This window comes from Maylandia zebra, linkage group LG1 (genome assembly GCF_041146795.1).
Source record: "Maylandia zebra isolate NMK-2024a linkage group LG1, Mzebra_GT3a, whole genome shotgun sequence".
Classification (NCBI taxonomy): domain Eukaryota; kingdom Metazoa; phylum Chordata; class Actinopteri; order Cichliformes; family Cichlidae; genus Maylandia; species Maylandia zebra.
This window is the reverse complement of record NC_135167.1, coordinates 27,954,441-27,972,314: the sequence shown is the minus strand read 5'-3', so window position 1 is coordinate 27,972,314 and position 17,874 is coordinate 27,954,441. Positions and strand designations below refer to the sequence as shown.

The window sequence follows — 17,874 nt, the reverse complement described above, 5'->3', positions numbered from 1 at the left end:
CCAAATTTAAAAACAAGGAAAATATTTCATTTTTAAACACTGACTTAAAAAATTGCATGATTTTAGGACTTTGCTACAGGTAATTCAGCAGAGGTTAGTTACTGGTTAGTTGAGATTAGTCACTGATCACAGTTTATAAGACCTGTAAGGCTTTCAGTGAATGACAAAACCATACTTTATATTGTGAAAAGCTCATTTCAGGTTCATATGTTTCATAGCTCTGTTTAGCATGAATGGCAAAAAATAACATGAGTTGTGTTTTATTCAACAAACACACAATGGCAGCATATTCACTATACATCACTGAAGTAATGCAGTAAAAAGCTTTTGTATATACTTTTTATAATCATATGCGTTGTTCAAAACCTGAATCAGAATAAATGGTAAATGTCCTGTATTTAAGTCCATAGGGACTTTTTACTTAGTCCCTATGGACCCCAAAGCGCTTTACACTACATTCAGTCATCCACCCATTCACACACACATTCACACACTGGTGATGGCAGCTACATTGTAGCCACAGCTGCCCTGGGGCGCACTGAAAGAGGATGCTTACAGCTGCTCCAAGAACATAAGATAGCAGAGAGTAATAAAATGTTCAACTATACTTGCATTGAGTCATCTTTACCAGTTGTACTGCAATTGTACATTTGGAGCTGAGTCAAGTACAGTTTCATTTTTTCCTTCTCTTCTTGGAATAATACGTCAGAAATATGGACGTAGATATTTTTCCTACTAAATATTTTCCATAAATGGTTGAAAATATTTTGCATCACAAAATAAAATTTCTAATAAAAGTATTCAATCACTTTCTGTTTTGTCACAAAATCCCAATCAGTTTTTTTCCCACATACAATTCACTTGTGCTTGTTGTATTTAAGCTTCTCCAACACAATTTGCATATTTTCACAGGTTTCTTTTAATTGGACAGAATGACCAGCTGGCACAGACTGACACTGTAATTTAAGGCTGGCTTTTGACCTGTCAGCCTCCACTCATCTGCATCATGCTCACAACTCACCGACCACAAAAGAACCTCAGCTATAGACAGAGACATTGTCCATTTCAAATAATGGAATTAGATCTTTCTAACGATGCCTCTAAAAACAAACTTCAAAGTCTTCATTACTAGATCGATGGAGACAAAAGATCTTCAGATCTTCGGGTCTCAGAGCTGATGGCAAGTTAGTAGAATTGGCAGTCATCAATGTGATTCTGGTGTCTCACTACCAAAATAAGCAGAGTATACCTTCTTTTTTTTTTTTTTAATAAAATCTGTCACTGTCCCTGTTTTTTGTGAAGCATCCACAAATACAGCAGAAAACATCTGGATCATGTGTACAATTGTCTTTTGTTCAAAAACGTGCAAAATGAATAGTATTTCTGAATCAGTAACGAGTGCTGGGTTTCAGAATAGTTATGGGTTATGGGATTAAGGACGGTGGGTGTAATTAGAGCTACCACACACAAGGTGTCACTAGTGTACTACTTTTTTTGTCCATGCCAATTAACAGATAAAAAGAGAAAAGGTTTGTTGGGGTAAATCAAATATGGGGGATTGTAGAAAAAATTCACAAAGAAATAGCTGTTGTTACTTTCTTTTGCAGTTATGAGCAACATAAAGTGATTGTTGTACATCCTCAATCTCTTCTTTTCATTGCTTAGATGATTAAATCATATCATATTGACTGGGGGGGTCTGTTAGAGTGTAGCATACTGTATAATCTGGTGTTGGCAGCGCTCCTGTTCAGAGACTGCTGAGGCAGCCAGAGGACAGGAAGTGCAGTCGTCCCACAGCAGGTGGCAAACATCCTATTTTGTACCGCAATGAGCACCGTGATGTAGCAGGGTCAGTGCTACAGCTTTAAAGCATCTGCGCTGTGATGAATAAAAGTGATAAGGAAAACTAATAAGATGCCCTCAAATAGAAGACAGAGAACTAGAACTCACATTAAACTGCGATACAGTATAACAGCTGTGCTGCACAGGTTAACGGAGCACATCTTTGTTAGTCTCTGTAACTCTGTTTTTTCACCCAGCCCATACAATTCTATTCAGAAGTCTTGAGACACTCCTCAGTTTTTCATTATTTGCTTTTGTCAAGTGGTTAATATAGCAATAGTTCTGTGGGCTTTCTAAAGGTCGTTCAAAGTTCTTCTTTGGACATTGGTTGCTTTGTTACTCATTTTCAGTCTGGTCCTTGTACCTGATCATTTTTAGTTTGGTTCCTTGGACTATTGGCTGAAAACTTGGCATTTCTCAATATAGTGTGCAGTGTGTCCTTGAACATTTTCAGTAAATTGGACAAGTGGAGGACAGAAGAGGAAGCAGCACACCGACATTTACAGTAAACAGTACCTGAAAGTCATGTCTTTAAGAGGAAAAGAAAGACCTGAAAAATACCCGAGAGATGCTTCATTTGATTCATCTACTATTTGCTGAAGCCTTGTCACAAATGATCTCTGTGGAAGGACAACAGGGAACAGATTCTTTTTTAACAATGATCCCAAACAAAGTGTCAATGCAGTAAAAGCATATCTTGATAAAAACACACAGTCACGAATTGGCCTCCCCAGAGCTCAGACCTCAACATACAGTGTGGGATCATCCTGACAGATAACAGAACAAAAGGTACACACATCCAAAGAAGAGCTTTGAATGTCCTTCAAGTAGCCTGGAGAACAATTCCTGAAGACTGCTTGAAGACATGGCAAATAAACTTGTCTAAGAGAGTTCACAGTGTGTTGAAGAAAAAAGGTGGTCAAATGCTGACTTTTAAGCTTTTTTGAAGACTTGTACAAACTCTCAAATGCTGTAGTTCAATGTATGATTACATGTTTTAATAAACTATGACACATATTACCTATTTTCCAAGAAAATTATAAAAACATATGTCTTTGCACAGTACAGTGCATACTGTTAAAAATTATTCCTCTCAGTTTAAGCCTAAGAAAATTAAATATTTTATGAACACAAACTAGATATTATGTTTACCTTTTGATAATGTTGGCAATAAATGAACACCTGCTTTTCCCAACAAACCAGTATGTGAGAGGGAAAAAAAGAATATTGACCTATACCACATCATGTTGTATTTTTTTATATATAATTCAACGAAAAGCAAACAATTTTAACAAGAGACAAACACATAAACCAGTAGCACCACGTATTAACAAGGAAGAGATCTCATAGGTTCCCTCCTAATGTCCTGTGAGGGGAGAAAGGCAGCTGTTTGCCAACCTAAAGAATAATATTGAAGCTTGTCAAACCAACAAACATGAATGATGTGACATGAAGAAGAATTGTCCAATTATTGACCGGGATGCACTTTAAGCTAAAGCCGGAGGATTAGCAGTGACAGGCCACATCATCCAGCTCATATGCTCCTAATGACTGTCTGGTTGCATCCACAGCCCGCTGCTTTCACACTGTGACATGTGAAATATGAGTGCGCTGCAGACCGACAGCTTTCAGGATGGCATCTGATTTTTGGATGAACCATTTGAACTATTAAGTGCAAAACGAATGAAGTTTATCTCCTGCACTCATTTTTTTTCGCAAGAACTTTAGAATCCAAGTATTTCATTTTGTTATACCACTTCAAACCACCTGCTGGTTCCTTCATGAAACAAGCCTAAATCTAATTAGCGGCCAAAGGACAGCGGTCATAAAACGAGCCTGATGTGCGTGTGCACCCTTTGTTTATGTGCTCAAATGCTGTTTTAATAGCGGTTGCTATTGACAAGAAGATCTACAACCATGACGCAGGTTGTGGATGACGCACGGAGTGGGCGGGGTCACCCCCCACTGCTCATGTGCTGCAAAAAAATCATACTCAGCTTTACGGCTTTGCTTCGTCTTCTCTTCAGTTTTATGTGTTATCAATTAATTATCTGATCCTACATAAATATTCTTTACTTTCAGCGCAGTCTCGCGTGTTTTAGATGATTTTTTCCCCACTAAAAGTGGTTGATGATCATAAACGCATCAAATATCCACACAGCAGAATCTTAACCTGTTCTCACGTTTTGCAGCAGTGTGTGTGAAACTATCGCCCTTGCTTCCACGCATTATTAATGGAGAACTTATAAGATATGTAGGTGGACTTCACGTGCACACCAACACTTTTTACAGTGTTTAACTCCTCTTCCTCCCTCCCTCTCTCTCCCCCTCCTCCTCCTAAGTAAAGGCAGAAGGGGGCAGGTCTTGTTGTAGTGGGCTCTTTTACTGCCGTAGCAGGTGATGCTGTAGCTCACACGGGGCTTGGAGAGCCTCCCTGCTTATCTGGTTATAATTACAGAGACCGTGACCTGTTTTCAGCACCGCGGCTCGTCAACAGCTCCAGTGGAGAGACTTGACCAGCCCCAACCCCGCCCGGTACGTCAGGCAGAAGCGGGTTCCTCAGGGCGGCAGTTTCAGCACCATCGGCCGGCCGAAGCGCAGCGGAGCTGTCCACACATTCAGCACTTTTGTTGGGGAGGAGGAAACCGGACAGCAGGGACACCGAGGAGAAATAGACAAGTTATTATCACCATGGCGTCAAAACACGTTGGCCTTTTCGTCCTTTTCCAGCTTCTTGCCCTGAATGTAGTGAGCCAGACATCTGCCTTCCCCACACCTACACCAGCCTCAGCGGACGGTGAGTTGAAACCAATCGTGGAATTCTCTTCTCAGTCTGCGGGCTGGTGGAGCAGTGATTGCTTAGGGGATTTTATAAAATGCCACAAAGTAGTCCACAATGGAATTCTTTATTTAAGCACATGGTTGTTGAAATGTTAAAAAAAAAAATCCAAAAAAATCCTACTAAGTTGATATTTCTGTGGGTTTTATACGTTTTAGAGCTCCAGGTTAAATTTAGTTTTAAATCTGTTGATTCATAAATCATAACAGCACAATAATGAGTATATAAATAAATAAAAAGCGGACTCCCTAAAGTTAAGGTCCAGCTCGGCAGTGCCTGACCGGTGGTGTTTCTAAAGGCGCCTGGCTCGAGGCCGCTTGTGGTCTATTTTCGCTGCATTTTAATCTTTTGTTTGATAATCCGATTAAGCTGTGCTTGTGCGGTGGCGAGTTAGGAGAGCAGGGACGCATGAAGGCTACGCATTTATTCAATAAAGTTAGTTTTTTTTAAATGAGACATGTTTAACTATCTTACTGGTTGTACAGTTGTTAGTTATCTATTGGTTTGTATTTTATTTTTTTATTTTTTTCGTGTTGACCCCTGCACTGGGTGACTTTTCACTGTTCTGGGGAGACCTTTAAAAGGTCAAGAAGCCTTTTGTAACACAGTGACCTGTCCTTTGTTTTTCACCTTTTTTTTCTCTTGTTACAGTTTTTTGGCTCTGAGATTAGCCTCATCGACAGCCAGGCTGCTTATTTGTAATATAGGACAAAGGGAGTATAACAAAATCTATGTGGGATTATAATTTAAGAATAGGATGAGCATCACTATAATATTAAATATATCTATTTTCTATACTGTTCATTTGAGCCTCCTGTACAAGTATTTCACAGCATTGATTTTATATTTACATTTCAAATCTGGCTCTGTTTGTCAGTAATAAAGTCTGGACAATCCAGCTGTTTAGTAACTGCATGCATTTTTTTCCTGGCACAGATAAAACTGTGTACAATAGACAGCTGACAGAAGAAAGACCTCTGCAAGAGCAGGTAAGCTCCTTTCTCCTCCAATATCCGGACAAATGAGCTTTATGGCCACTTGGCAAATAACCGGGGTATTAACCCGGCAAACATTATTAATCAGAGCTTATATCCTGAGTGGAAATTATTTTTTGAATTTCCTCAGATTGCAGAGGCGGACAGCGTGAAGGCTGCAGTACAGTCAGCTGGTAAGGGGAAACCTTATTGCCAATCAATTAATGACTTTATTTCCGCCTGCCGAGTGGAATCATGTTGCAGCACTTCCAGTAAAACAGAATTCATCCGTACTGAGAAGAAAAACTGCTGCAGCCACAGTAATGTAAGATGAGTTCATCTTTAGCGCTCACTTTTCTTTACCCCCCTTTTTTGTTTCCTCTGCCCGACAGAGTCAGAGCAGAACCACGATGACTTCACCATGCTCAAGTCGCTGGCTGAAGGCCCGAAATCAAAGGAGACCACCGAGGTGCCTGCCAAGAAGAAGGACGATCAGTACATTCCTGACGAGTCAGATTCCACCAAGAGCCGACGTCTCGCTGAGGACTATGACTCCACCAAGAACGGGATGGACTACGGCAAGTACCAGGGTACACGCTGTCATGATTTCATGCACTGTAACTTTGGCCCCTTTGCTACAGGCAGGCTTCACGCTGCGTGCTTCTGTCCTTTCGCTGGCAGGACACCGGGCAGGCGTTTTAAGGAAGAGCAGGCAGGATAAACACATGAGTGTGTGATGGGGATGAGCAGAGACAAGAGTCAGAGAGAGAACATGTGAATGCATGATTATCCTCTCCCTGACTGCGTTTGTGAACGCTGATGTTCAGCTACAGTGCTGGCTTCTTCTTTAATCTCTTCACAGGCAGCTGTGTGAACACATAGCCTGGCATGGTTGAATATTAGTGCAGTATCTCATCTCTGTCCCATGTAAATAATGCCTGTCACTGCTCTGGCTTTGACTTAAGACGTGATGTAAAATGCATTCATCCCCAGTTGCTGTCATTGCTCTTTTAATATTTGTAAATTTAGCCAAAACACATTTCTCAACATTTATATTTGGGTTTTGTTTTTGGTTTTTTTTTGTCTCACTGGACTTTATCAGATGTGCACACGTTTGGCTGCATGTAATTTTATCATCAGCATATGAGCTGTCTCTGAGGTGAGGTGACTCTGACACAAACCACTGAGCGCCGTCCTTTATTGATTTGTGCATAAAGTCCAACAATGACAAGTGGCTATATTTGGCAAGTGTGGTCTAGATTTCATTTCTCATTTTGCAGCGTGAAGCAAAAATAGGTTCCTGGTGTTTGAAGGCTAAATGCATCAGCGATGATTCAGTCAGGCCAGTGCAGGCACAAGCATCCTGTCGATGCTTATTTTTATTGTCTTTGGACTTTGAGAAGCAGCAGAGGATGTTATGTAAGAGAACAAGCTGTAAAAATTGCACATTTCGTGCTCAGTAATAGAGGCAGAGATATGGTGAATGTGAGGAGAGGGAAAACAACTTTTTACTAGCAAATCTAATAAAAGAGAGACTTGTTTCCGGGTCCAGGTTTGACATTTTATTGTGAAAATGAAAAAAGAAAAACAGAAAAGTTGAATCAAAGTAAAGAAGTGAAGAAAGAAAAGGATCTTTAGTCGATGTAGTGCACACATTAAAGCAGCTAAAAAAGTGTCTCGAGAAAGCTACCAAACGATAACACGAGTGTCCTCTCCTTTCAGACGACCCAGAAAGCTTCCGCCAAATCGACGGCACCCCGCTGACGGCTGATGCCATTGTTCAGAAGATTGCGAATAAGATCTACGAGGAAGACGACAGGGGAGTGTTCGACAGGATCGTCTCCAAACTGCTCAAACTGGGGCTGGTAAGTTGTAAGCTTCCATCATTCAGTTCAGCACAGCACGCCGCATGGCATTTTCTCAGCGGGAGCCCTCTCTCTCTCTCCCTCTCTGTGCGCTCGCTGCTTCCTCATGGGTTAAGATTTAGAGACGTGTGAATTGTTCTGTGTTTGCACCATTTTGGCTGTGAATTGCTTTTTTTTTTTTGTTTGTTTGCTTTTTGCCAGTCAATAAAAACTTTTTCAGTCCTCCCTGAGACGGAGAGCTCAGTGATAGTGATCAATACGTGATATATGGAGTTTTATCACCAGTCCACCAGTATCCATCTTACAGTCCATTTCTTACCGCACACAATCATTCTCAGCCTGCCTCTTTCACTTTGCTGTCTTATAGATCACTGAAAATCAGGCAGATACTCTGGAGTACAAGGTGGCAGAGGCTCTCCAGGATCTCATCACCAAAAACGCCAAAAACAACGAGATTGAGGACGTTGACCAAGAAGCTAGAGGTGCTCAGGATGATGAGGATTCTGACACAAATGCGGTAAAACCTCCAAAAAAATGGTGAATGTAATGATAATAAGAATAAGGATGACAACAATAACAAAAAACAACACCCTTTCAGGACACATGGGAGCCACCCAGGAGGCGCTACGAGGAGGATGAGGATGAGGAGGATGATGAGATTGAAGACGAGGTGGACAGAGATGCGGAAGAAGATGGGGACAACGTCTGGGACAGGGATGCTGATGACGGCAATGAGGTGAGCCCTGAAGATGGGCTCCAGGACCTGCAGTACTTCCCAAACTTCTACCGTCTGCTTAAAAGTCTCAACTCAGGTACAAAAACAAATATGTCCACAAAGTCTCTGTGATGCGTTAGACCACACCCAAAAATATCTTTGTTACACTCAATTCCACCCCAAGATAGCAGTTCTTCAGATCGAGAACAGGGTTAGATTGTTAATCTTGGTGATGTTGTTTTAAGAGATCGAGGTGCAGCTTGTTTTGTTCACCATTTTTCCCTTTACAGATCTAGGAAGTGCAGATCAAATACACACACACACACACACACACACACACACACACACACACACACACACACACACACACACACACACACACACACACAAAACTAATTATTTATAATCCAATCATTATAACCCCTAGAGTCAAACACCATGTGGTCACATAAAGGCCACGGTAGGCAGTTACCATTATTAGACACCGGTTTGCGATTTGTCTTCTGCTCTGCTGTTGCAGAACAAGACACCCAGGAAAGAGAGACGCTGATCACGATCATGAAGACTCTGATTGACTTTGTCAAAATGATGGTGAAGTACGGCACCATCACGCCAGAGGAGGGAGTGTCCTATCTGGGTAAGACATAACGTAATGCTAATGTTGTGTAACGGTTGGAGATTCTCAGCGATTTAATGGGAGGCAAAGGATTGTATAATAGATGGCAGAAGTCCTTGAAGATCCTGCTCTATTTGTGGTAAATAATATTATGTACATGCAGGACATCGTCATAATTCAGTAATGTTGATCTTGACAGATCATTTTTCATCTTGGTAATGGTAATGACAAAGTAGCACAAAGTCAATTTATTGGCTTTTTCCAGCTGCAATTCAAGGTCTTAATGTGGTTGGCATGTTGAGTGCTATAAAAAGTCCCATGGGGCTTCTAATGTGAGCTTGGACAACATCATTATTTGATCAGATCAGCAGCGCAGCACAGACACAGTGATGTTTTACTTTTTCTTCTTTCTTCTCTGTTTTCCTTCTGTTGGATTCAATCAGAGCTCTAATGCAGTTTTAACATTTGTCACGCTGATTGCAAGCTCATGTTTGCATCTCTGCAGTGGCACCTCTGGATCACAGCTATCAGGTCGACTTTTAAAAACAATTCATTGACTTAAGCTTTGTTTAAAGAGCCATATGGTTTCCATTTCTATTCCTTTTTTTTAATCATTTTTCCCAGTTTTTACTGGAAAGAGTTTCACTAAAGAGTTACTGCGTTATTTTATCAGCACACAAACAAACAGCAGAAACAAACTGTGCATTTGGCATTAACAGGTCATGGAAACTAACATGTTTTACCTAATAACTGTTGATCTGTTTGCCTTAAAATCATAATACAATTTTTTGTGTCTGTTAAAACTGTTGGATAAGAGTTGATTTCTAATTTTGACCATAATTTTGATGAAGATCTTCAAAAGCTATTGAGTGGATTTTAGTTTTTTGAAGCCTTTTTTTGTTGCAGTCACTTGAAATCATCGATAAAGCTGCCAAATCTAGATTACTGACCACCAATGTTTGAACTTGTTTTGCTTACATGTGTAGCTAACATGCGGATAAAAGCTGTAGGTTTCCACCCATCCGTTGCATTAACCAGCTGGATGTACATGCGCACATTTCTCTGTCTCCGAGTTACCTGAGCTTTCCCCCTGTGCTCTGTTTGCGTTCAGTCAAGCTAATGTTCGCTATCAGCTGACGCAGTGGAGCGTAAAGCCTGCAGAGACAGATTAGTGTCAAGGGCACCCTGTAAAATCAGACTGCTTGCTTTCTTTTTTTTAATGGACGTCCATCACATCACTGGCCAGTGGAAAAGTCAGGCACGTTTAAGGGACAGCTGTCATCTCTGTTTGACATTCAGTCATAGAAAGAGACAACGGAAATAAAATCTTCTTTCATGCATACTTAGGACCGAGTTCGACTTTAACATCAGGTTCTATTCTTCAAGCTTCTAGAATTCTAACATATGTCTTTTTGTTGCTTGTTCTCTCAAAGCTTAAAGATATTTAAAACACAGTCCTTAGATCCTTAGGTCTGGGAGGGCTAACCTGCCGTATGTCGGTTATAAAAAGATGAATCAATTCTCCTTTGAGTGACCCCTGACAGCAGCTGGCCAGTGTTGTTTCTTACACAGAGGAAATGACCACTGCTGATGTCACTTACAAAAGCAAACAGCCATATACCACGAGAGCGGATGTGAGTTTCCTAGGCAACCCCTCTGGCTTTATAGCATAGGTTGCAATAAGATAATGGAAAAACAATATGTAAATGCCCCCCTCCCCCCCATGCCCATCTGCCTGTGGCGCTCCAGTGAGTCACACAGGTACACGAGTGAATACACACAGCTGTCAATCTGCCAGCGGATGATGCAGGACTTGAGCTAGAAAGTAAGACGTGGGGGAGAGAGTGGGCGAGTAAGAAATGTTGTGTGCGTGTGCGTGCGAGCACAGAGGAGAGAGTAAAATAATGGGCTTCCACTGTGGCACAGGTGGGAGGAGGTGGAGTGAATACACAGAAAGTGCAGAGCAGAGTGAGATGGTTGAATAATAAAAAAGAAAAATGGAGGAAGGAGGCCGGAGCGAGCAAAGATGAAAGAGGAAATTGCAAAGCTCTACGATGTTCGGTGACAGCAAACAAACTGAACCTTTCTGTTTGTCTTACATCTTTATCATCCTTCTGTCCTAATATCCACCATCAAAAACTCTTTTGCTCCTCCGCTCTCATATGTGGTCATATTTTATTCACCAAACTCTACCAATCCATAATTTTATTTTATTTTATTCCAGTATATATGACCTCTTTCAGACAGTGAGGTGCACTTTGGGAGTTTGAGTAAACATTTATTAACCAAAATAATACAACTCTGTGGGGAACTTAATTACGCTATGAGGGAACCATATCTGCAGACTTGTAATTATATCAGCTGTGTCTTCATAGAAAATAATCTTCACAGAATACATAAAAAAACACTTAAGAGTCCTTCTACCTGCTCATAAATGCACTGTAGGGATTAAATGCGTAAATAAATCTTTTAAATGCTAAATGAGGGGACTGTGAGGTACATCTGAGAACATCTGCTTCCTTTATTTTTGAACATGAGGTTCACCCCTTTGTTAATCCAGATAGGACTGGATGTCTCATTAAGCTGCATTACCTGGTTGTCTCATTCCATGTTTTCTAACACCTAAGTGAGACCATCATGACCATATATGCATACCTGGTCTATCCCCCCCCAAATAAATGCAGCCATTTTTTTTTAGTCTTTGTGAGTGATTAAAAGAGAGAATAAATAGATTTAGCTCACTGTTAACTGCTTTGTACATAAATGATTTCTGTGAGGGCTCTTCTCATACTGCATGCATAAATAAATCTGTGGAAATAATAGTGGAAAACACAAGATTATGTTTATCCCTTTGTTGTACTCCTGAGACTTCTTTTCAGTAATTAGATGACACTCGATTTAAATGATAATCAGGCTCTGAGTCACACAGGAACAGTGCAGGTCACTCAAGCACTTAAGAGGCTTTCATTCACTGTGGAGCAGCAGCGTGACGCTGATGAAATCTAATATGAAATCTAAATTGTTTGTTGTGTTTCATACACCTGCAGAGAACCTGGACGCTATGATAGCCATGCAGACCAAGAACAAGCGGGGCAAACCTCTCCTGCCACCTGAGTTTACTGGACCAAACGGTAAACAGCTGCACAGACTATCCTCCAGACATGCCAGACATTAATGAAACTATCATTAACATATATTATTAACACATTAATAGTTTCAGTTCAGTTATTTTACTTTTTTTCCATCAGGAATGCCCTTCTGCTTAAGCTAACCGGCTAAAGGCAGGAATGCACTTCTGGCCATTAGCCAGTTAGCTTAGCTTAACACTAAAAACTGTCTACACTAGAAGATTAAATCCACCTAGCAACACCCCAAAGCTCACCAGTGAGAACACTGCATCATGCTTAACATTTTCTAAATGTGGACCTGAAAACAGTAATTTAGATGGTTACATGCTACTTCTTGTGTGCTATTGAGCAACGTCACTCATCTAGACATACAGCCTGCAGGACAATCCACCATTAAAATGTATTAATGTTTTACAATATCAAATCAGATTTTTTTAAAGACTAAACAAAGTATACAACGTAAGTAATTTAACTAAACAATGAAGTTGTTCACCTGTAGCTTTAAGCATCGCTGTCAGCAACAGACCAGGATTTTTTTAAGGATTCCTGTCCTGTTTCTTTGCTGTAGGGAAAAACCTGGATGAGGATGACAACACCAAAGCTGAAGCTGCCAAGATGCAGAAGGAATATGAGAACCTGAAAGATTCGACCAAGGAAGAGCAGCCATCAGCTGAGACCAGTCAGTCCACTACCTAATCATCTTTTTTTCTGTGATTTAAAAAGAAAAATCTAAAATAATTTGATGCTATCTAACAGTTTTGCCCTCGCAAAGCAATAAGCTACGCTCCTGTAATTCTTTTCTTGCATTATTTTTTTAGGGTTTGTTTAGTGCCAAACATCTCAAATAAATACATGAGTCACAAATATTGCAAATCCCACAAGATTAGCTCTTTGAAGCAAATCATCCTTTCCTACCTGACTATTAGGCTGACTACAATTTCAGACATTTTGTTTTTCAGCAGAGCTGCCACTGAAATATACAGCGCTGTGTATTCGAGTCCCTGAACTAGGCCAGTCCAATAGCACTCAAAGGAAAGCTTGTCACAGCTGCCATTATTCTGTGTCCCTGTCTGCTGTGCTGTACCCACTCATCAATCTAATCCACGCATGTACGCACACACAAACAGGAGTGCATAAAGAGGAAAAACAAATGAATCACAGAGCAGGATTACCACCATGACATTTCAGCAGGAAATGAAGGAAATATGAAGTGCTGCCTACTAAACTCTGGTTTATCTGCATGTTAAAAGGCTGAGTTGCATAATATGATATTTACGGAACAAATTGGGTTAAAATCCAAATTTGATGTGTGATTCATCAAATCATTGCAAGTTTGCTGAAATATATAACTGTAACTGAGCTTTCTGTGTCAGAAAGTGAAACTATACATGTCTTTGATTGCAAGCGGTGAATGTTACAGGGAATAAAACATGATCATTATCTCGATTCAAACCAACACTTGAGGCCTGCTTTCAACACTCGCTAAGGTCTGGGTTTTGACTCCAAGGGGAAAGATTACAACTGTCATTCAGTCCCGGGTTACGTGACTCTGGAATAGCCATTTATCAGGCCCAGCTCTGATAAGCTCTGAAAGAACACATCACACTTGGGTGGACATGCTAATTTCAGAACCCTTTTCCAGTGCAGTGCAGTAATGGATGTTGAAGTTTCTGCAGCTGTTTGTCACATTGACCCAAAGATCAACCAGTTGAGTTTAGAAAAGAAGGAAAAGTAACCACTGCATCATTGTCACTAGTGCGGCTTTATACTATTTCCAAAACTTGTTTTCCTGCTGGTTTGTTCATGATGAATGAGGAAAACAATGGTTGTGTCACACACACCTTTGATTTGTTTGCTTATCCTTCCTGTCTTTAGAATAGTAAAAACCATCACTTCAAAACAAATTAGCAATACTGGGGTTAGTAATCTAACCAAGCCCACACCTAAACCTGTGTGAAAAGGGGCTGACTTGTCTTATGATGACAGAGTATAGCAAATGATACTTAAAGGTCCAACAACCAGGTTGTTCAGCTTTTTCATTCTGAGATTTCCTCTGGTCTTCCTGTCCTGATTTGTTTTCCTAACTTCTTTAGCGACTTTCTCCGATAACTAGATGAAAACACACTCACTGGTGTGGGACACGGTGCTGTAGATTTTGCGGGGAAGTGCATCTGAATAACCCAAGTTATACAGCGCATGAGGAGGCGTTCAGGGTGTGTGTGGGCATGAAAGAGAAGAAGCTTTATTTAGTAAGAACCAGTAAACTGTCAAAAGGATTTTGATTTTGGGGGGGAAACAGGCACCATTTCTACCATTTTTTTAAAGTGGGCATCTGATTTCAACAGCAGTGCTTTATTGTGCTGCCAAGTTATTAAAGGAAAAATCTTGTGTTGTCAAAATCTGTGTTTCCATGGCTTCTGAAAGAAAAAAGTAAAAATAAACAAAGTGCGCTTTTTGCTTTTGAAGAGTTTTGAGCTATAAATAATTGACATGCCAAAGACAGCACAGACTGATTCTTTGGTGAAAACAAAGCTTACCTGAGCTGAAATTTTTTGCATTTTATAATATCTCAACGAGCCGGTTCGTCGCCTGCCTTTCTCTTCATTTTCCCCTTTCCTCTAACTCCAGATCGGCCTGGCAAATCCGAGACTTATCTGGAGGCCATCAGGAAGAACATCGAGTGGCTGAAGAAACACAACAAAGAAGAGGGCAAAGATGGTGAGACGTGTCCTCACGTTCGACAATAGATGAGAAAAACTGGATACAGACCTCGTTCTCGTGTGTCTGCTTTTTGTGCAAAAGACACAAACATTTCCACGCTGAGTCCTGAACGGCTTTGTTGAGCACTACGAGCCAGAACTAGAAGCTGTCCTCTCCTTACTGAACAGCTGTAGATCACAGGTCTGAGGCGACGCGGCAAAGAAGAGGAAAAATTGAAGCCTCTTTTGTTCGCCTTGATTTGCATTTTCAAAGAGAGTGGGATACTAACATAGACGCTCCACTCCAGACCTCATGAATATGGATAACTGTAAATGAGTTGTCCTAATTGCTGTGATACAGCTGGCTTGTTCAGAGACAAAGGTCAGTTCATTTATTCCCTCCTACCTGTTCCTCATCATTGATGGCATCTTTGAAGAAGAAATATATTTAATGATACTTACCCTGCTCCACAACACTAAAATATCAGGCATCAGCATCTGTCTCGGGATTTTTGTGTAATGTTTGTATATTTTCAAATGTATTTCTTTCCCGGAACAATCGATTTCCATAAAGAAAGTCTGCAGATCTGTGGAAACTGTGGAAGTTTCACACACTACGGTGCACTCGTCTAACAATAGGAACCTGCTGTTGGGCTCTCCACAGAGTAAAATCGATGCCCAGTGGTGCTTAATTAAGCAGAGCAGAATGAAATGTTAATGAGTTCTCACTATTGAGGCCATCCACCCAATGGCGATCATCTCAGTAGGAAATCCCAGACAAAAACAGCGAAAAAAGAAAATAAGTAAACAGTTCCAGCTAAGTGAGATTTATATCTGTTGTGCTGGCAGGCTTGATCTAATCTGAGCTGATCAATAGTGAACCAGACAAACACAGGAATTAAAGAAAAGAAAAAACAAAGTGTGACCCAGATTCTCGTGTGGATCTTAAACACGGAAGGGAAAGAGAAGAAAAGCAAGAGACTGACAGTGAGCTTAAAGCACTGAATAGCAGAGAGGAGCAAAGCAGCAGGGAAGTTTTGTCTGGAGCTCATCTCTGACCTTGCTCTATATAGGACACCTCATTAGCATTCAAGTGCGTGGAGGAGTTGTCTGGGACAACAGAGGGCCTCCCTGCCTGCCTGTCAGTGATCTGGACAGGGGACAGACTGATACTGGTGTAAGAAAGGACAAGTTCAGGCTGAACACACAGAGGGTCAAAATGTGCCCGAGAATCACCCAATTTTCCCATACCGAGACACTCAGTAACTAAAACGACACACCGCCAGGCCCTATTTATCTAGCACAGCTTGTACCACTTTAAAACGCTCTCTAAAGTTCTCGTCTTCCTCGTCCTCTCTTCTTTCAGAGTGTTAGACAAAAAAACACCCTCATAGAAACAGAGAGTGTAAGATGGGCCATTTATTGTGCTCACTCTGCCAGAAGTACCCATTACAACAATCTCAGCAGACTCTGTGTGTGTTTACGCCTACGCACCACAGAGATTAGCCAGAAGAGCAGATGGACGTAGAGGCCGCATCCTGGTTTGGGCTCTTGGCTCCTCAGTGCCAAGATTGAGAGAAGTAGTGCTGTCTCTAATTACATCCTGCTAATCCTTCACGCACATCATGTCCGTCAAATCAACTGTATCTTCGAGCAGTTTAATAATTTGCTTCTGTTAGAAATGTTGTTAGGAAGATGCTCGGGAGTGACTGTGGGACTTGTTGGCTGTCCTCTAGCCTCCTGCAGCCACTTTACTCAGAGTCTGTTAGCACAGAGAGGGGTGCTGGTGTTGCGGCAGCTGTTTGCCTGCACTCATTTGTTACCATGATGGATAATACAGAGTTACGCTGTGTTCAACTCTAAATATAGCCACAGCCATATGGTGCCGTTTCAAATGACAATTAGTTGTCTAGAGCATGGTGGAAAACAATGTCACAAAGTCTTTTAGTTAGCAGTTATTTAACTGGCAAGTGTGTTTCGCTCTGAGATCTTTTGACCTCATTTCATTTCGTGCATTTCGGCCTAAGACAAAAATGACCTTAATCCTCCTTGAACCCTGTTTGGGTGTGCCATCTTAAAAAGACAGCACTTCTAGAATGTCTGATCTTTCCTTTAACCTCACGATCTTCTCCTGTTTTCCTCATCTTTCCAGATTATGACCTGTCCAAGCTGAAGGATTTCATGGACCAGCAGGTTGATTCATACATCGAGAAGGGCATCATCGCCAAAGACGAAGGAGACACCATCAAGAGGATCTACAGCAGTCTGTAACACTATTGTCCATCCTGTAACCAGCCCGGCCTAAAAAACACACACACACCAGGGCTCAATCTGATACGAATAATGCTCAAAAAAGCCCAGATTACAACTTATTATTACCGAAGGCATGGTAACGTATAAATGTTGTATTCAAACCTACCTGCTTAGGGGAACTCCCGGAGATTCCTATATGTATTACGAAATGGGAATTCATAATACTGTCAACACAATAAAAAAATAAATAAATTAAATTATTCCTTCCAGCTACTGAACTGATTATATTTGCACGCCAAGATCAGAGTAATAATCACTAGAGCGAAGAGGAAAGTCACACTTGTCAGATTTTAGTGCTAGCTTTTACTCCAACATGACTCCAATGGGACATGAATGTTTTGGGTATAATGCCGTAGTTTTGTCATAACTGTTTTCCATACAATTTTACAGCAAAACATGCATATATCAAGTTATTCTCATTGTATTTAACCTGTGTTAGCCTACATTTATTTTTCCCCCTCCAGTGTATGTGTAAGCTCCTAATGTACTCTCGCTTTTTACTTTACCAAAAATATATTTGTTGTGTATGTCAGTGCCCTATGTACGCCTGTTCTGTTGTAATCCCTCCAGAGCCCAATAGGGGGCGGTGTCTGACTCAATCAGTTCTCTCTGCATGTCTTTTGAGTTCAACATTTCTATCTCTGTAGAGGAAAAACAGATGAAGTATTTTTAAATGTAAATATTTGTGATTTTTTCCTAAAGTTGTAAAAGCAATTAAAACATTGCCTTTTCTTTACTCGACTGTGCTCGACTGTGATGAAGAAGCAGCACTCTTGATCTTAATATTTGCTTAAATATGCATTTATTCTGTCCAAATAAAACCCAATAGAACTTAAAAGCACAATAAAACAGTTGATACAGACAGTTCTCCACACATAAATAA

General features: G+C 40.8%; 1 protein-coding gene across 2 annotated transcripts; it reads left to right on the top strand.

Moving 5' to 3' along the window:
* The first annotated feature begins 4,217 nt into the window (after positions 1–4,217).
* Positions 4,218–17,727, top strand: scg3 (secretogranin III). 2 transcript variants are annotated; one of them, XM_004543469.5, is made up of 12 exons: positions 4,218–4,639; positions 5,618–5,670; positions 5,807–5,849; positions 6,048–6,233; positions 7,378–7,520; positions 7,888–8,037; positions 8,119–8,332; positions 8,756–8,872; positions 11,899–11,982; positions 12,548–12,658; positions 14,608–14,697; positions 16,831–17,727. In XM_004543469.5, exons 1-12 carry the CDS (start codon positions 4,534–4,536, stop codon positions 16,947–16,949), a joined length of 1,416 nt encoding a protein of 471 aa, XP_004543526.3. In that variant the 5' UTR covers positions 4,218–4,533; the 3' UTR covers positions 16,950–17,727. The 2 variants fall into 2 exon arrangements, with proteins under 2 accessions (XP_004543526.3, XP_004543525.3); XM_004543468.5 differs by having other exon boundaries at positions 6,048–6,245.
* Positions 17,728–17,874: the final 147 nt, after the last annotated feature.

Bases quoted from the DNA above. Each gene is read 5' to 3' on its own strand.
- scg3 (XM_004543468.5), top strand. From the start codon at position 4,534: ATGGCGTCAAAACACGTTGGCCTTTTCGTCCTTTTCCAGCTTCTTGCC. The intron at 6,246-7,377 runs GTACACGCTGTC...CTCTCCTTTCAG, and splicing joins GGACTACGGCAAGTACCAGG to ACGACCCAGAAAGCTTCCGC. The intron at 12,659-14,607 runs GTCAGTCCACTA...CTCTAACTCCAG, and splicing joins GCAGCCATCAGCTGAGACCA to ATCGGCCTGGCAAATCCGAG.